Source organism: Clupea harengus, unplaced genomic scaffold (genome assembly GCF_900700415.2).
Source record: "Clupea harengus unplaced genomic scaffold, Ch_v2.0.2, whole genome shotgun sequence".
NCBI classification, from domain to species: Eukaryota; Metazoa; Chordata; class Actinopteri; order Clupeiformes; family Clupeidae; genus Clupea; species Clupea harengus.
In genome coordinates this window covers 1-18,007 of record NW_024880547.1, presented here as the reverse complement: position 1 = coordinate 18,007, position 18,007 = coordinate 1, and the positions used below count along the sequence as shown (strand labels likewise).

The window sequence follows — 18,007 nt, the reverse complement described above, 5'->3', positions numbered from 1 at the left end:
ATACTGCAGCCTTACCTGATTTGCATTTGTGAATTCTTAAACTGCACCCTTATGATGAAACAGTTAGAGAACTGCATACAGAAGCTTCATCATTGTAAATGGTGCTGATAGAGTATGAGTTAGATAAAAAAAAGTTTGAGCTTTTGCAAGCTTTGGCCAGAGTTGGTTCTGTTAAATGGTTAGAATTTGAACTGATAGATGGAGAGAAAGCTCTATAATTAAATAACATTGTAGATCAACTTTTCACCTTGAGAGAAAATATTTTATTCAGGTATATTAACATCTCAGTTCCCTATGTAGTGACAGATTTCAGAGATGTTTTTGTACAGGTCTGCAGGCCCTTGTGTGACTGTGTCCTTCGTGCACAGTAATAAACAGCCGGTCCTCAGCTTTCAGGCTTTTCACTTGTAAGTGCAGTGTGTTAGTGTTGGTGTCTTTGGTGATGGAGAACTGACCCTGGAGAGACTGGGCAAATGTTGTGCTAGTGCCTGTATCAATATACCCAATCCACTCCAGTCCCTTTCCTGGTTTCTGACGGATCCAGGACATGTAGTAGCTGCTCATGGAAAACCCAGACACAGTGCAGGACAGAGTGACTGCCTCTCCAGGTCTCTTCACCACTGGACCAGAGGAGGTCAGAGACTGGCCATAAACATCTTAAAGACAAAAAATAAGAGCGTTAAAATTATTTTTTTTCTGAACCCTTTAGATCAGTTGTGTTTGAGGAGGGAGAGGATGATAATACTCACATGAAAAGAAAGTCAGAACAATGCCACCACCTAAAAGCATCGTTGCTTCAGTAAATGTGTCCACAATTACAAGACTGAAGATATTGAGGTTATGACTCGACAATATGAATTCAGAGACTATCCTCCAACTAATAGCTATTTATAAGCCATAACCCGTGCAGTAGGGAGTGGCCTTGTTCACTGATGCAAACAGAGATTTACATCTTTAGGATTTCATAAGGGAAAATAATGTCTGCACTGTCTGTCACAACGGGACTGTGAAAGGTGTAAATATACCACTCCAAAAACCTCTTATCATACTGATGTCAGTGTTCTCACAACTCTCATTTTCCTAGCATGATGTGCTACTGAAAGCCCCCAGTACATTAACATCTAAGTAGCAGTTCAATGTTCCAGTTCTGCATGCTCTTTGCTATTCTTGTTGCTAGATAGTTGATGTTTATGTAGCTTAGGCATTTAGTGGGTGCTGTATCCAAAATGACTTATTACAGTATTGTACATCTATACATTTTGTAGCAGGATGTGTGCTTCCTGGGTATCAAACCCATGACATTGCTGTACCAGTTGAACCACAGGAACACTGCACCATCAGATAAGATGTTAAATAGGTTTTACACAATCTCTACCTACACAGAAAGATCACTAAGATGGGTATTTCATGCATATTGATGGATGTATTTTGAGGACTTCAGGATTAAGATGTTAATGCACGGTGTTTATGTGAGCAGCTATGAAATTATGTTCATGTTATAAAAACTTTAATTGTGCCAGCAGTCTTTTTCTCATGATTGTTGTATGACGGCTTGGTGTTGTAACTCAAAAAACTACAAAAAGGCAACACCTTATTGCTTTATATATACCACGTGCATTTTAATTATGTATTTTAAATAAAACAGAGGTAAAAAAAAATGAAAAATAGAACTCTGGAATGTAAAAGTAGATTGTTATTTCTTGTACTGCAAGGCAGCCTCTTTTGTGACTGTGTGTCTCGGGCACAGTAATAAACAGCCGTGTCCTCAGCCTTTAGACTGTTCATCTGCAGATACAGCTGGTCCACATTGTTGTCTCTGGAGACAGTGAATCTTCCTTGAACGGCATTCGAATAAAATTTGCGATTACTGTCATTCTCGATAATTGCAACAAACTCAAGCCCTTTCCCAGGAGCCTGCCTGATCCAAGCCATCCAGTAGCCATCAAAGTCCAGCCCAGAAGCAGTGCAGGTCAGTTTATGAGATTGACCAGGTTTTACAACAGCTGGTTCAGACTCAGACAATATCTGACTCTGCAATCCTGGAAAATGTAGAAAAAAACACTAAGATCAATAAAATAGATATTTTCACATTATATTCTCATCCACTATTTGGACAGAGAACCATATAGATTTTTAGACATATTACATATCAGTCACACCTTGGGAGTACTCACCAGTCAGCATCTGCAGTAGCAGGATTCCTGTTATGATGTTCATGTTCAGCTATTGATGATATGTTACTTCCCTTTAGATCTGGTTAGTTTGAGAGATGTATATATGTAAAGGAGATTGTTGGTTTTGCATGGCATGATGGCGGAAAAGGAAAGGTGTGTATCGATGACATGCTAGAATTAGAACTGTGTAGAGGGCTGGAATCCACCTATGTCACCCTCCCCACCATCGTCCATTCTGAACACACACACACACACACACACACACATACACACACACACACACACACAGGATGCATCTGCCAACTGGTCTGTGTTAACCTCAAACTGAGGGAAATGGGATCTCCTTATGGGGTCCTCATGCAAAGAAAGAAAGCGATTTGTACATAACACTTAACATCACGATATAAAGAATACAAACTGAATTAGTTTGCCGTCACATTTTGGGGCATATTTTGATGATGTTAAAGAAGTCTATAGTGTGCAGCTTCTCTCATGATGTGTGTTCATGCTTGCATTGCAAGAAAACAACAATGGTATCTTCGCACAGGCAGAATGTTTGAGCTTGGGTCAGTTTTGATGCTCTCAGTGATAACGGTTCCCTGTGTGAGTGCTTTCATCAGAAACAACATTGCTCAGAGGTCTTTGTGGTAACAGACTTAATGTCTGTCTACAGTACATCTGCACATGAATTAGCACATCCATACCATGGATGAACAGGGAGATGAAATGCTTCATGGTTTTGTTCATCATACTTTATTTCCTCACCTCAGAGAGAAAGCACAGAGTGGTAAGAGTGAGCAAATACTTACCAACTATGGCCATGAGGGAGAGGACCATGGAACACCAGACAGTACTAACATTCATTGCAAATGGGATGCTCTATATGCAACTTCAAAATCACAAATGCACCGTTCAAAAGAAGACAGCAAAACATGTGTTAGCAAAGGCCTGGACTGAGGGAGGACTTTGCATAACCCCACCTCTTAATCAACACAGTTGTAGGAGCCAAACATGTATTTAATATTAAGTGATATTTCCTGTCTTATCGTTAGTTTTGTTTGTTGAGTTTGTGTGTTTGTGAGCGTCAACCCCCTCTAGAGGCGGATTGGGAGACTGAAGGGAAGCCTAATTGGGAGGCTGTAAGAGACAGTGATATGGTACCTGGGCGTAGTTGAAGGGGCACGTGTTTTTGACTGTGTGGGTGCCAGGAACAAGCTTTTTTCAGTTTTGTACCACAAACATTTGTTTAAAAAAGAGCCAACTTAGGAACTCAACCTTATGCGTCAATGGTATTCAACAGCCTGTGTTGACTGATCAACAAGTTATATAGAATTGAATGGCTTATACAGTTTTAATTGTTTTAATCAACACAGTGAGCCTAATACTTTCTGTTTTGAGCTATCTGTTGTCCTGTCCTATCTGAGAACCCTGTCTTTCTTATCACTATGGTGCCTCCTAGAGTTAGCAGGACAGCACAGAAATACAATATGCCGTGTGTTTTATCCATATTTAACTCTGCTGGAAATTGCCATCCAGTGGAGGATAGTTCATAGGCCTTGGCTTCTATTTAACAAATGAACCATCCTTGACACTGGCAAGATTGTTTGTTTGAATGTTTGTTTTTGCTGGATATTTTCTGAAGTACTCCAGAATTTAGGCACATAGTTTTTGTGCAGCTGCTTCACCAGCTTCAGTCACTGTGCGTCTCGTGCACAGTAGTAAACAGCAGTGTCCTCTGCTTTCAGACTCTTGGCCTCTAAGTACTGCATGCTGGATGTGGGGACGTCTTCAGTCAGGGTGAACTGGCCCTTCAGAGACTCTGCATAAATAGCATCATTCTTTCCGGTGTCCATTCTTCCGATCCACTCCAAAGCCTCTCCTGGTTTCTGTCTGATCCAGTGCATGTAGAATTTTGTCATGACAAATCCAGATGTTTTACAGGAGATCTTAACTGTCCCTCCTGGTGTCTTTACTTGAGCAGGAGACTGATCTAGTCTGATCTCATCACAGATAACACCTGGAACATAATATGTTAAACAGTGGTTACTTTGTATGCAGTGCCAGAGGGAAATGTTACAATATTATACACTGAACAGTTTTGTGTAGTGTTACATCCACATTACCTTGTCCAAATAGAAGTATGAAAATGAAATGGTAAAATGTTTTTCTGTTCATTCTTCTATCTAAATGTATACTGTAGCTGTTCCTGCAAGACAATCAAAGGGAATGGGGAATGAGAATAGAGCAAGGGCAGTTATAAAGGAGTGAAGTGAAGCATGACTTTGCATAGACAGCCCTCTTGACTTTCATAAAGGGGAATAGAGGCTCTCCACATTTAGATGTCGTTGATCTCACAAAGTTTCTTATTCTCAAGCATTGGCCTTTTCACTGGTTAGAAGTCACTGTTTTGATTTATTTGTTTAAATGGCCTGCATTTCATTTTGCTTTAATCCATTCTCTTGGCTGAGCTTACAAACATTTCAACTGATATGTGAATTCCGTTGCTCTTACTGGCTGTTAAAATATATTAAAATGAAGCCTGAAATAGCTCACCAGTGGTAGTGACACCTTCTCTATTTCAGAGAGCAGCATTTGTTTTCCACTCAGCCGTCACTGACAGTTTGACAGTAGAGTGTTACACAGTAGCTCAGACTTCACAGCAGTGTGTTCTGATGAGTTAAAAAGGTGAATGAGAGTTTTCATAGGCTGCCCTCTACCAGCTGAAATAAGTACTGCAGCGTTGATTGGCCAAGAGGGGGCAAGAGGGACTAGTGATGTCAGCACAGTTCGGGCTTGGTTTGGATAGGTACATGGAGCCCACCCATTTCACATTTTCTGAATATTTATTTTACTTTATTTTAATGTTATTTCACACAAATGTAATATGCTGAGTAATTGTCTATACTGTGCTTAAACATTAATTCTACTCAAGCATTTTGTATTGTTTATATTGTGTCAGTAAAGTTTTTGCACAGGTCCTCTACTGGTTGGTATCACAGTGGTCGCCTGGCACAGTAATAGACAGCTGAGTCTTCAGTCTGCAGGTTCTGCCCTCTCAGAGTCACTGTGCTGCTGGAGGGATCTTTAGAGATGCTGAACTTGCTCTTCAAGGAATCTTTTTGGTATACATTACCACCTCCCCATATGTGCACTATCCACTCCAGTGATTTCCCTGCAGGCTGTCGGATCCATGCTGTTGCGTAGCTATTATCAGTAACAGCGTATCCAGACACCTTACAGGGGATGGTGAGAGGGTCCCCAGGCTTAATTACTATGGAGCTGGGCTGAGTGAGCTCAACATCCGACTGAACATCTAAACAAACAAATAAACAAAAAACAATCAAGTTATTAGTTGCATGCATTCATTACATAAAGATAATGTAATGTAATGGTACACTGATGGCTGTATTGTTTTTGCTAGTCAACCCTCCAGAGAGACTCACAGGATGCAGCTGTCAGCAACAGTAAGACACTGGTGGGAACCATAATGTGTGCTGGTGTCAAGCTGTTACAGCTCAACTGAGGCAGAGGAAGAGGACGCTGCTCCTTTATGTGGACTGTTTCATCAGGGCTTTATACACAGGGAATGGGATCAGACAAGATCATCCAATGGCAGAGGGGAAAAATAACCAGAATCTGAGTTGCAAATTCAAACTGTGATGATTATGACTATGCAGAATTAAAACGATGATGTCTGGGGCTTCATAATGTCTCAACATGTTGATGAAGGCAATAGGGGTCTGATTTTTTGGCTGTAACTGTACAGTATAGTATATACCTGTAATGTACTGAACTAAAGAGATATTTTTCTTTATATCAGTCCACCACTCCACGAGCATCACAGCTTATTTTAACGGCACCGCTGAAACACTCAGACAAAGGAATGCAAGTGGCATGAAAGGGATAAAGACGCTAATATTGTGTACTTGGGCTCAGTAAGCAATGTCACATTAATGTCACACTATTGTGCCATTTAAAATGTGTCAGCTATTGTGATGTTTGATGTCTGGATGTGGCATGTTTCAATGCAATAGTTATGATGTGAGTTTGTGAGTTTTTTCAATGAAAGGCACTTGTGTATCGTCACAGTAGACAAAAGATTGGTGGGTAAATAAATAAATCATTTATGAAAAAATAAATACTAAGGTGAACAAATAATGACTTTGTATTTGCGATATTTGGTACTTCATGTTATGTGAACATTTATCATTGAGTTTTTTTTTTTTTTTACAAGGAAAGGTATTTTGGTCCTATCTGAACTGCAGTTACACTTTGTCCCCTGATCCAGAAAAATGGCATGTGTTTTTGTGCTGCACTTAAGCTTTATCTCTCACTGTGGCTCTCGAGCACAGTAGTACACAGCAGAGTCTTCGGTTTTCAGGCTGTTCATCTGTAGGTAACTCTGTTTCTTGCTGTTGTCTCTGGAAATTGTGAACCTTCCCTGAATGGACTGAGCGTAGTATGTAGAACTTCTTGATGTGGGGTGAATTAGAGCCAGCCACTCCAGCCCTTTTCCTGGACCTTGTCTGATCCACGCTATCCAAGGATCACTGCTAAAGCCAGAGTACGTGCAGGTCAGTTTGTGGGAGTCTCCGGGTTTAAGAACTACAGGCTCAGATTCAGTCAGAGTCTGACCCCTGGAATCTGCAGATAGAGACAAAATCAATCAGATTAGCTCGAAAATGGTCTACAATTTAATAAAATAAAGAAATAAAAATGAGTGGCTCTTACCTGCAACAGATATTGCTATTAGGACAAACACAGTTAACATGTTCATGTTGTCACAGTTGTTGTCTTTCTCGTATGCAGTGCCGGTGCCCCATGGGCTATATATCCACACTCTTGATTTGGGCGTGAACTCTCCCCGTTTGGGATGGCTAATTAGGATTCAGCAGAAAGAGTAGGAGGAGACATCTTGTCAGATGTCAGATAAACAGATGGCAGAAAGTCTTGGGTAAAAACGCCCTCGAGAGACTTGAAATGGAGATTGTGCATTCATTTTAGATGACAAACACTTTTGGAATGCATGAAAAGCTCATTTTTGACCGTTATATTTCAAAGGCCTCTAAGTAGATCCCCCTAATACAGTCCCTTTGTGTGGTACAACCTTACAGCTTCATACACTATTGAAGAGGATGTTATTGAGGAGGGATTCTACGTAGTTATCAACAGACCATTGGTTTCTACTGTCTATATATTGTGAGTGTTATTATATGAGTCTGTATTGACCTTAGCAGGAGAACACAATGTTGGCGATAGTTTGATAGTTGTCTGTAAATCAGAGCCATTCTGTAGTGTCACACAGGTGATGTCATATCTGCACATGCACACGTGTTGTATGCACCGTTTGGTGTAGGACCATGATTCATGATGGGACAGGTATCTGTGCAGATATATGGATTAATGTTCTCTGACTGGCATGTCAACTAATGTATAATCATGTATCAAACTGGTGTTTGAGTACTAGCTAAATCTATGTCTCATCGCTCATTTTGTGCTTCAGTTCAGTTCAGTTCGGTTCTTCAGTTCATGCTGTTCATATGCAGATACATCTGACTCTTGCTGTTGTCTCTGGTGATGGTGAACCTTCCTTAATCAGCATCTCAGTAGTGCTTAGAGGTCATCTGTATGCATATGAGTAGTGTTTAGAGGTCATCTGTATGCATCTGAGTAGTGTTTAGAGGTCATCTGTATGTATATGAGTAGTGTTTAGAGGTCATCTGTATGCATCTGAGTAGTGTTTAGAGGTCATCTGTATGCATCTGAGTAGTGTTTAGAAGTCATCTGTATGCATCTGAGTAGTGTTTAGAGGTCATCTGTACGCATCTGAGTAGTGTTTAGAGGTCATCTGTATGCATCTGAGTAGTGTTTAGAGGTCATCTGTATGTATCTGAGTAGTGTTTAGAGGTCATCTGTATGCATCTGAGTAGTGTTTAGAGGTCATCTGTATGTATGCAGCCCATTCCAAGCCTTTTCCAGGGGTTCGTCTGATTTAAGCAATGAAACAATGGCCACCAAACCCAGTGTACATGCAGGTCAGTCTGTGTGAGTTTGGCATCATGAGTCATTCCTCCATACTCACCTTTCAGACAGAGAGTTATGAGAATGATCTCAGTCACAAATGGAATCATCGTGGTGTCAACAATATGATTGAGAATGCAAAAAAGCGTGAATAAATACAGTTCAGAAGTAGACAGTGATTTTAACACTGGGCAATTTAATGGTTAGTCATGTTAAAAAGGAAAACTTCTTTGCAGTATGACATGTTTTACTTCTTTCCTGTTTAGGATAATACAGTATTAACTCACAAATATAATAAGATGGCTGGCTTTTGACAACTAGGGTATTAATACATTTCATCTGTCCAACAATTCTCATACATTTGTATTCTGCACAAACTTTACACACAGCAAGCACAACAATGTGTTATGATGAGTTGAAGGGGAGGGTTCGTTTGCAACGGCTGCCCTCTGGTGGCTGAAATAATTCTTGTTGTGACGTTTGGTGCAGTGCTCACTGAGGAGACAATCAGATACCGGCGATGACAGCACAGTTTGTCGTTGGATTGGACAGGAGTATGGAGTCCATCGTGTTACACTATCTACACACCAGGCATCAAGGATATACAGTATGTAGTTCTATGGACAGAACACTCCACAAAAATGTAAAAAAAAAAAAAAAACTTTCACAGCACATTGCCAACTATATCGCTAAAAAGTACCCGTTTGTATGTTATCAAGCGTTTACCAGTGCGAACTGGACTGTTTATGGTGATTGAAAGATTTTGCATGCTTTTTATGTAGTAAGAATGCTAGTTTTAGACAACAACTCCTTGCTGCTGCTTTAAAAAATGAACTACTGTCTCATTGTCTCAATTTTGGTAAATTGATAATGAAATTCACCGATTTGAACCTAGCGTAGGCATTTAGCTTTCAGCGTGTCTGAAAGCTGGAGGTATAGTATTAGAAGTACTGTCTCAGTGACTCTTTAAGAAAACTTCTGTTACGACCTGATCCACGAGAGCGCAACATATAAAGGGACGCTGACACAAGTTTGGACTTTAAATAAGAATGAAAATAATTAATTTAATAGACAAACAAGACGCAAAAACAAGGACAACCAAGAAATAATGTCTAGGGATTTCTATATTGGCCATGTATCAGAGGAAACAGGACACAAAGTAGCGGTGTGTATGTATATGTGTACAGATGCGTCAATGTGTGTGACCCAAAGAAAGGTGAGAGAGAGCTGGGGAGGGGGATATGGGTTATGGGCAGATTGAGTTGATTGTTGCTGTTGTCTATGGAGATGGCGAACCTTCCGAACAGTTCGTGAGTAGTACATGTAAGGACTGTCATATGTGATAGTTGACACACACACACATGTTTTTAGTACTGTGCTGCAGACTTTCATACCACTGTGACTCTCGAGCACAGTAATAAACAGCTGTGTCCTCAGTCTTCAGACTGCCCATCTGCAGATAGAGTTGATTCTTTTGTCGTCTCTGGAGATGCTGAATCGTCCCTGTGCAGAGCTTGAATAATATGTAGAGCCACCACCATTTGTGATAGTTGACAACCATTCCAGGCCTTTCCCAGGAGCCTGTCTGACCCAGCCCATCCAGTGGCTGCTGAATGTGAACCAGCAGTTGTGCAGGTCAGTTTGTGAGATCCTCCGGGTTAATCACTACTGGTTCAGATTCAGTCAGGGTCACACCCTGACCACTTGTAAACACACAATTTAAAAGAAGGGAGAATACTTCAATCAACTGTTCCTCTTAAAGTATCTTTCTAGCAAACGCATTAAATATTACCTGTGAAGCACACAGCCATAGCTGTTAAGATTACAACAGTGAAGAGACTCATATTCCACTGAGAGAAGTAAATCATGGATGAACTGCAGTGTTGCAGGGTAACAGAGTTTATGAATGTGTAGCTTTTTTGCATGAGCTCCTCCCCTTTGCTGGTTGGCAGATGCATGGCAGAAGACCCCACAACACCCAGACAGTCTCCCAGTGTCGGAAGAGATGGAACATCAGACCTACACAGACACAATATTTCCCCTTCTTGAGCTTCCATGTGTTTTTTTTCAGCTTGAACGTTCATTGGAAATTAAGGGATCCCTGGAGAACGAATCCAGGAAAACACCTCCTCTGACAGAGAAATGAACAAATACCAATGTGCTACGTAAGGATGTACATATAACAAATATATACAGAGACGATGTCCATTTCAGCCATCATTTCAGCACAGACAGAATAACACTGTTTAATTTGAGCTAATATGAGTTTATAAACAGATTGATGCTCTCATTCTAATGCGTCTCCATATTTGCATTGCTTGTTTTGTGACACCTCATGGCAGTTAATATACTTCATTTCTTCTGTCATACATTTAGGCACAGATATTCTGTACATACAGTATATTTCACAGCTGTGTGTGGACCGTATATATTTCCAAACACATCCAATGAGCAACTATCCGATGGAGTCTGAAAGAAAGGTGACCCAACTACTCAATATCCATTTAAACTAGACGCGCTGGCGTAGCGGTGTGTTATATGACCGTCACATAAGTGAGACAATTAGCATGGATGGGTTATGAAATCAAGGGCCCCTGGACAAGAAAGCAAGAAGCAACTACAACCACCCTGTGCTTGACATATTTAATACCTGCAGATTGCCAACAGGAGTCACACCACATGAACACATGATGCAATAAGATATGTATTTGGATTACCAAAAATAGCACATTAATGGACAAATTGTAAGACACCTTTTTAGCCACAGGGTTCTCTTTCCTGGTCCTCAACGCAGCATTTCTGTCTCATCGTACTAGAAATTGAGGCAGTGAACGTCATACAATGTTGTAGAACTGATCTGACCCATGACACCTTTCTCTCATTCATTCAGACAGGTCCTAACCCTGATTATACGCTGATATTTCAATAATGGTTCTGTGTTGAATCCTTTTGAAAAGGAGCCTCCGGGGAGGTTTTTGTTCTGCTATGGTGATGTTTTGCTACACGGTGAGTATCGGGCACAGTAGTACACAGCCGAGTCTTCAGTCTGCAGGCTCTGTCCCAGTAGAGTCACTGTGCTGCTGGAAGTGTCTCTGGAGACGCTGAACTTGCTCTTCAGTTTGTCACTGTATTTCACACTGCCACTACTACACACACGCCCAATCCACTCCAGTGCTTTTCCAGCAGGTTGTTTTATCCAGTTGGTACAGTAGCTTGAGTCACTGAGTGAATACCCAGAAACACCACAGGACAGGGTCAATACTTGGCCTGGCTGTATGGTCACAGAACTTTGCTGATTGAGCTGAACTTGACAATAGACACCTGGGAAAACAAATAAGATCATTACATGCAAAGAAAATCAAGGATATGAATGAAGGATTACTCATTTTAAAGATATGAGTAACTCACACGAGATATTAACCAGCAGCAGTAAGAGGAGAGATGTAGGAAACATGATGTGTCTTCAAGATCAGCAGGTAAGAGCCGCCACTCTGACCTTGAGCTGTTTGAGTGACAGGGATACTCGTGCTTCACATTAAATACAGAGAGGGCAGGGTGAGGCTGGTGGCATTTGAATATTGTGACAAGACAGAATAGAAAGGCCAAACATGTTTGGTTACTTCAGTGACACACCCGTCAACAAATAAATCATGTCACATTTAACTATTTCCAATTAAACAGATTTTGAAATGTCATGTGACATCAGAATGTGAATGACATGTATAATGTCATATAATGGCATTGCAACCATCCTTATAAACATATGAACATGTCCATAGCTTTTTATAACCACCTTTATAACATGTTATAGTGTGGTAGAGGCCCTTATGTGATCTATAATAACCTATAATGCATTAAAATCTTTCCTATTTTCCAAAGGTTATTATAGTAATGCATTCTAATATTTCATATTATACTTATTCACAATCAAATATAATAAATAGTAAATGGGGTTTACTTCAAAATATATTATGAATTTCTAACAACTAATCCCAACACATATACTGAAACATTTTAAAGCATTACTGTGAATATTAGGCAAAGAGAGTATAATGTGCGTGCCTTTATGTGGTGTATTTAATGATGCAACACAGTTTGACAGGATCATTCAGGGCTTTCTTTCACGCTATTCTGCTTAAAGGCATAATCAGTGGGTGACATTCAGAATTGTTTGCGCGATTGCAATTGTTTTATAATGGTTTGGTGTTGTAACTCAAGAAGTTTTAATATATTAATATTCATACATATATATTGGCCAAGAGGGGGCAAGAGGGACTAGTGATGTCAGCACAGTTTGGATGCTGCAGCCTGATTTGCATTTGTGAATTCTTAAACTGCACAAATATGATGAAACAGTTAGAGAACAGCATACAGTAGCATCATCATTGTAAATGGTGCTGAAAGAGTGTTGATGTGCATTACCAGATTTAAAAAAAATCACAACTGGGGCCTAAAGTTTTAGCTTTTGCAAGCTTTTGCCAGAGTTTGTTCTGTTAAATGGTTCGAATTTGATGGCTGGAGAGAAAGCTCTTTAGTTGAATTTTATGTAACAGACATTGTAGATCCCCTTTCATCTTGAGAGAAAATATTTTATTCATGTATATTAACATCTTAGTTCCCTATGTAGTGACAGATTTCAGAGTTGTTTTTGTACAGGTCTGCCGTCCCTTGTGTGACTGTGTATCTCGAGCACAGTAATACACAGCTGTGTCCTCAGCTTTCAGGCTTTTCACTTGTAAGAGCAGTGTGTTAGTGTTGGTGTCTTTGGTGATAGAGAACTGGCCCTGGAGAGACTGGGCAAATGTTGTGCCAGTGCCACCATCAATATACCCAATCCACTCCAGTCCCTTTCCTGGTTTCTGACGGATCCAGTTCATCCCGTAGCCCATGGAAAACCCGGACACAGTGCAGGACAGAGTGACTGCCTCTCCAGGTCTCTTCACCACTGGACCAGAGGAGGTCAGGGACTGGCCATAAACATCTTAAAGACAAAAAATAAGAGCGTTAAAATATTTTTTTTTCTGAACCCTTTACATCAGTTGTGTTCGAGGAGGAGAGATGATAATACTCACATGAAAAGAAGGTCAGAACAATGCCACCACCTAAAAGCATCATTGCTTCAGTAAATGTGTCCACAATGACAAGACTGAAGATATTGAGGTTATGACTCGACAATATGAATTCAGAGTGTAATAGCTATTTATAAGCCATAACCCGTGCAGTAGGGAGTGGCCTTGTTCACTGATGCAAACAGATATTTACATCTTTAGGATTTCATAAGGGAAAATAATGTCTGCACTGTCTGTCACAACAGGACTGTGAAAGGTGTAAATGTACCACTCCTAAAAACCTCTTATCATACAGATGTCAGTGTTCTCACAACTCTCCTTTTCTTAGCATGAAGTGCTACTAAAAGCCCCAGTACATTGACATCTAAGTAGCAGTTCAATGTTCCAGTTCCACATACTCTTTGCTATTCTTGTTGCTAGATAGTTGATGTTTATGTAGCTTAGGCATTTAGTGGGTGCTGTATCCAAAATGACTTACAGTATTGTACATCTATAAATTTTGTAGAAGGATGTGTGCTTCCTGGGAATCAAACCCATGACATTGCTGTACCAGTTGAACCACAGGAACACTGCACCATCAGATAAGATGTTAAATAGGTTTTACACAATCTCTACCTACACAGAAAGACCACTAAGATGGGTATTTCGTGCATATTGATGGATGTATTTTGAGGACTTCAGGATTAAGATGTTAATGCACGGTGTTTATGTGAGCAGCTATGAAATTATGTTCATGTTATAAAAACGTTAATTGTGCCAGCAGACTTTTTTCTCACGATTGTTGTGTAATGGTTTGGTGACTACAACACCTTATTGCTTTATATATACCACGTGCATTTTAATTATTTATTTGAAATAAAACAGAAGTAAAAAAATTGAAAAATAGAACTCTAGAATGTAAAAGTAGATTGTTTTTTCTTGTACTGCAAGGCAGTACAGTCTGTGCACTGGGCTAGTATAGCCAGTAAAAAGATGGACAGTGGGATGGAAAATAATGAGCTGAGAAGAGGAGGGGAGAATGAGGTAGACTCATGCAGAGAAGTCCATCTCAACAATACAACAATATGACTGCATGGTGTTATTGCTGTGACATGCTAGTGTTACTGGAGTGGAGGCCCAGCTGATGTTTTTGTGTGGGGAAGTAGCATGTTTGTCATGGTGTGGGGTTTCGAGTACAGTAATACACAGCTGTGTCCTCAGTCTGGAAGTTCTGGCCTTGTAAGACTACTGTGTTAGTGGAGGTGTCTCTGGTGAAACTGATCTTGCTCTTTAATGAGTCTGTGGTCCCACTTTGTCCACTATCACCACCTATCCACCCAATCCATTCCATTGTTTTCCCAGCAGAGTGGCGTATCCAGTTGTAGTAGTGACTAGTTGAAAACCCTGAAATCTTACAGGAGAGGGAGAATGACTCCCCTGGTTTCACATCCATATGACTTGGCTGGATGAGCTCAATACCATGAACACCTGTAAAGAGGATAGTAGAGAATTAGTGAAACAGTAGAAATAACATTTACTCTTTAGATTTTACTGATTTTATCTTGTGTTTTTAGCTCACAGGTAACGACTGCCAGCAGCAGCAGTAGAGATGAAGTCATCATGGTTATGGTGAAAGCTGAGCTGCTCTTCTGAGTTCTCCAGAGTCCAGAACCTTCTGAAGAGCTGAAGCCACACAAGAAGTTTTATATGAGAGGGAGGGAGAGGGGAGGGAGGAAGACAGACAGCTGGAGACAAGAGTTGAGGAAGTAATTAGTGGATCATTCTGTGTCATGCATTACATTACATGCACATAAATTAAATTATCGAATAAAGATCATATTTTGAATGGTTGTAATTACACAATGTTTAGATCAAATAAAAACTTTATTGACTCCTACCTCCTATGAATTCAGAGTTAGTATCAAAATGAATGAGCACATCCTACATATGGGTTAGATGCTTTCATACTGCAGATAATCACTGTTGCTTTGATTGTTTTAAATGTAAATCTACAATTCATCAGTATTGAAACATGGTTAGGGACATGAAATATCCTTCCTTGACATGATAGTATGTCTGAATCATCCATCTTATGAGCACACCGGCTGATTACTTTGAGAAAAAAAGCTCACCCACTTGTACTGTACATAATGGTGATTAACACTAAATTACACTTTCATGCTTTTAGAACAATATCTAGAATTTAGAATAATATTCTCTCCTCCTAATTTGAACAGAGACTTTGTACTTAGAATCAGTTAAAATTAATGTGTATGTAGGCCTACTGGATTTGATATCATTGCTTACTTTATTGTTTTGGTGTCAGTTTTGTGGTATTACCTTGGAATATGATTTATTTTAATCAATTTCAACATAATATGCTTGCATACACTGATTCACTTGCAGCTTCACTGTAATGAAAGAAATGTAACATTTGTATCTGATTTCAGGTTAATGAATGTTTCATTGTGTGGTGTTGAGTAGTTCATGGAAATGTCCCCATATTCTACATCTCTGATGCCACCTGCTGTCCAACATGGGCCAAGCAAGGCATATGACTGTAAAACTGTGCTTTTAAACTGACAGTCACAGTTCAGTGCCCTTCTTTTCACTGTGAGTTTGTGTTCATCTCTCCACACTCAGCAGTGTCGTCAGCCTTCAGGCTGTTCATTGCAGATACACCTGACTCCTGCTGTTGTCTCTGGAGATGGTGAACCTTCCCTTGACAGCAGTAGAGTCATACATTTCACTTCCAGCCCAGTATGAGATAGATGCAACCCAATCCAACCCTTTTCCAGGTACTTGTCTGATCCAAGCCATCCAGTAATCCCCGAATGTAAAACCAGAGGCTGTGCAGGTCAGTTTATGGGATTCTCCAAGATCACCGATTCAGATTCTGTCAGTGTTTGACTTTTTGAGCCTGTTGATATGTATAAAACATTAGTGGAATTATATCAGAGAGAAAGCACAGAGTAGTAAGAGCCAGCAAATACTTACCAACTATGGCCATGAGGGAGAGGACCATGGAACACCAGACAGTACTAAAATTCATTGCAAATGAGATGCTCTATATGCAACTTCAAAATCACAAACGCACCGTTCAAAAGAAGACAGCAAAATATGTGTTAGCAAAGGCTTGGACTGAGGGAGGACTTTGCATAACCCCTCCTCTTAATCAACACAGTTGTAGGAGCCAAACATGTATTTAAGTGACATTTCCTTTCTTATCTATTAGTTTTGTTTGTTGAGTTTGTGTGTTTGTGAGCGTTCACCCCCTCTAGAGGCGGATTGGGAGACTGAAGGGAAGCCTAATTGGGAGGCTGTAAGAGACAGTGATACGATACCTGGGCGTGGTTGAAGGGGCACGTGTTTTTGACTGTGTGGGTGCCAGGAACAGGCTTTTTTCAGTTTTGTACCACAAACATTTGTTTAAAAAAGAGCCAACTTAGGAACTCAACCTTATGCGTCAATGGTATTCAACAGCCTGTGTTGACTGATCAACAAGTTATATAGAATTGAATGGCTTATACAGTTTTAATTGTTTTAATCAACACAGTGAGCCTAATACTTTCTGTTTTGAGCTATCTGTTGTCCTGTCCTATCTGAGAACCCTGTCTTTCTTATCACTATGGTGCCTCCTAGAGTTAGCATGACAGCACAGAAATACAATATGCCGTGTGTTTTATCCATATTTAACTCTGCTGGAAATTGCCATCCAGTGGAGGATAGTTCATAGGCCTTGGCTTCTATTTAACAAATGAACCATCCTTGACACTGGCAAGATTGTTTGTTTGAATGTTTGTTTTTGCTGGATATTTTCTGAAGTACTCCAGAATTTAGGCACATAGTTTTTGTGCAGCTGCTTCACCAGCTTCAGTCACTGTGCCTCTCGTGCACAGTAGTAAACAGCAGTGTCCTCTGCTTTCAGACTCTTGGCCTCTAAGTACTGCATGCTGGATGTGGGGACGTCTTCAGTCAGGGTGAACTGGCCCTTCAGAGACTCTGCATAAATAGCATCATTCTTTCCGGTGTCCATTCTTCCGATCCACTCCAAAGCCTCTCCTGGTTTCTGTCTGATCCAGTGCATGTAGTGTTCTGTCATGTCAAATCCAGATATTTTACAGGAGATCTTAACTGTCCCTCCTGGTGTCTTCACTTGAGCAGGAGACTGATCTAGTCTGATCTCATCACAGATAATACCTGGAAAATAATATGTACAACAGTGGTTACTTTGTATGCAATGCCAGAGGTGAATGTTACAATATTATACATGGTACTGTTTTGTGTAGTGTTACATCCACATTACCTTGTCCAAATAGAAGTATGAAAATGAAATGGTAAAATGTTTTTCTGTTCATTCTTCTATCTAAATGTATACTGTAGCTGTTCCTGCAAGACAATCAAAGGGAATGGGGAATGAGAATAGAGCAAGGGCAGTTATAAAGGAGTGAAGTGAAGCATGACTTTGCATAGACAGCCCTCTTGACTTTCATAAAGGGGAATAGAGGCTCTCCACATTTAGATGTCTTTGATCTCACAAAGTTTCTTATTCTCAAGCATTGGCCTTTTCACTGGTTAGAAGTCACTATTTTGATTTATTTGATTAAATGGCCTGCATTTTATTTTGCTTGAATCCATTCTCTTGGCTGAGCTTACAAACATTTCAACTGATATGTTAATTCCGCTGCTCTTACTATTAAAATATATTAAAATGAAACGGTAGTTGATAGTTGATATAAGTTAATATCTATCATTGATTCATTC

General features: G+C 40.1%; 7 gene segments (V, D, J or C); all 7 read right to left on the bottom strand.

Annotated features, from left to right (window-relative positions):
• Positions 1-309: 309 nt before the first annotated feature.
• Positions 310-862, bottom strand: LOC122132369. The segment is given in 2 exon segments: positions 310-656; positions 750-862. Coding segments are annotated over 2 exon segments (387 nt in total).
• Positions 863-3,868: 3,006 nt separating this feature from the next.
• LOC122132368 lies at positions 3,869-4,579 on the bottom strand. The segment is given in 2 exon segments: positions 3,869-4,191; positions 4,298-4,579. Coding segments are annotated over 2 exon segments (375 nt in total).
• Positions 4,580-5,158: 579 nt separating this feature from the next.
• Positions 5,159-5,709, bottom strand: LOC122132365. The segment is given in 2 exon segments: positions 5,159-5,487; positions 5,618-5,709. Coding segments are annotated over 2 exon segments (363 nt in total).
• A 524-nt stretch (positions 5,710-6,233) lies between these two features.
• Positions 6,234-7,004, bottom strand: LOC122132366. The segment is given in 2 exon segments: positions 6,234-6,818; positions 6,906-7,004. Coding segments are annotated over 2 exon segments (360 nt in total).
• Positions 7,005-12,814: 5,810 nt separating this feature from the next.
• LOC122132367 lies at positions 12,815-13,362 on the bottom strand. The segment is given in 2 exon segments: positions 12,815-13,176; positions 13,268-13,362. Coding segments are annotated over 2 exon segments (405 nt in total).
• A 1,040-nt stretch (positions 13,363-14,402) lies between these two features.
• On the bottom strand, positions 14,403-14,901 carry LOC122132370. The segment is given in 2 exon segments: positions 14,403-14,731; positions 14,823-14,901. Coding segments are annotated over 2 exon segments (357 nt in total).
• A 2,219-nt stretch (positions 14,902-17,120) lies between these two features.
• On the bottom strand, positions 17,121-17,740 carry LOC122132364. The segment is given in 2 exon segments: positions 17,121-17,443; positions 17,550-17,740. Coding segments are annotated over 2 exon segments (375 nt in total).
• Between the last annotated feature and the right edge of the window lie 267 nt (positions 17,741-18,007).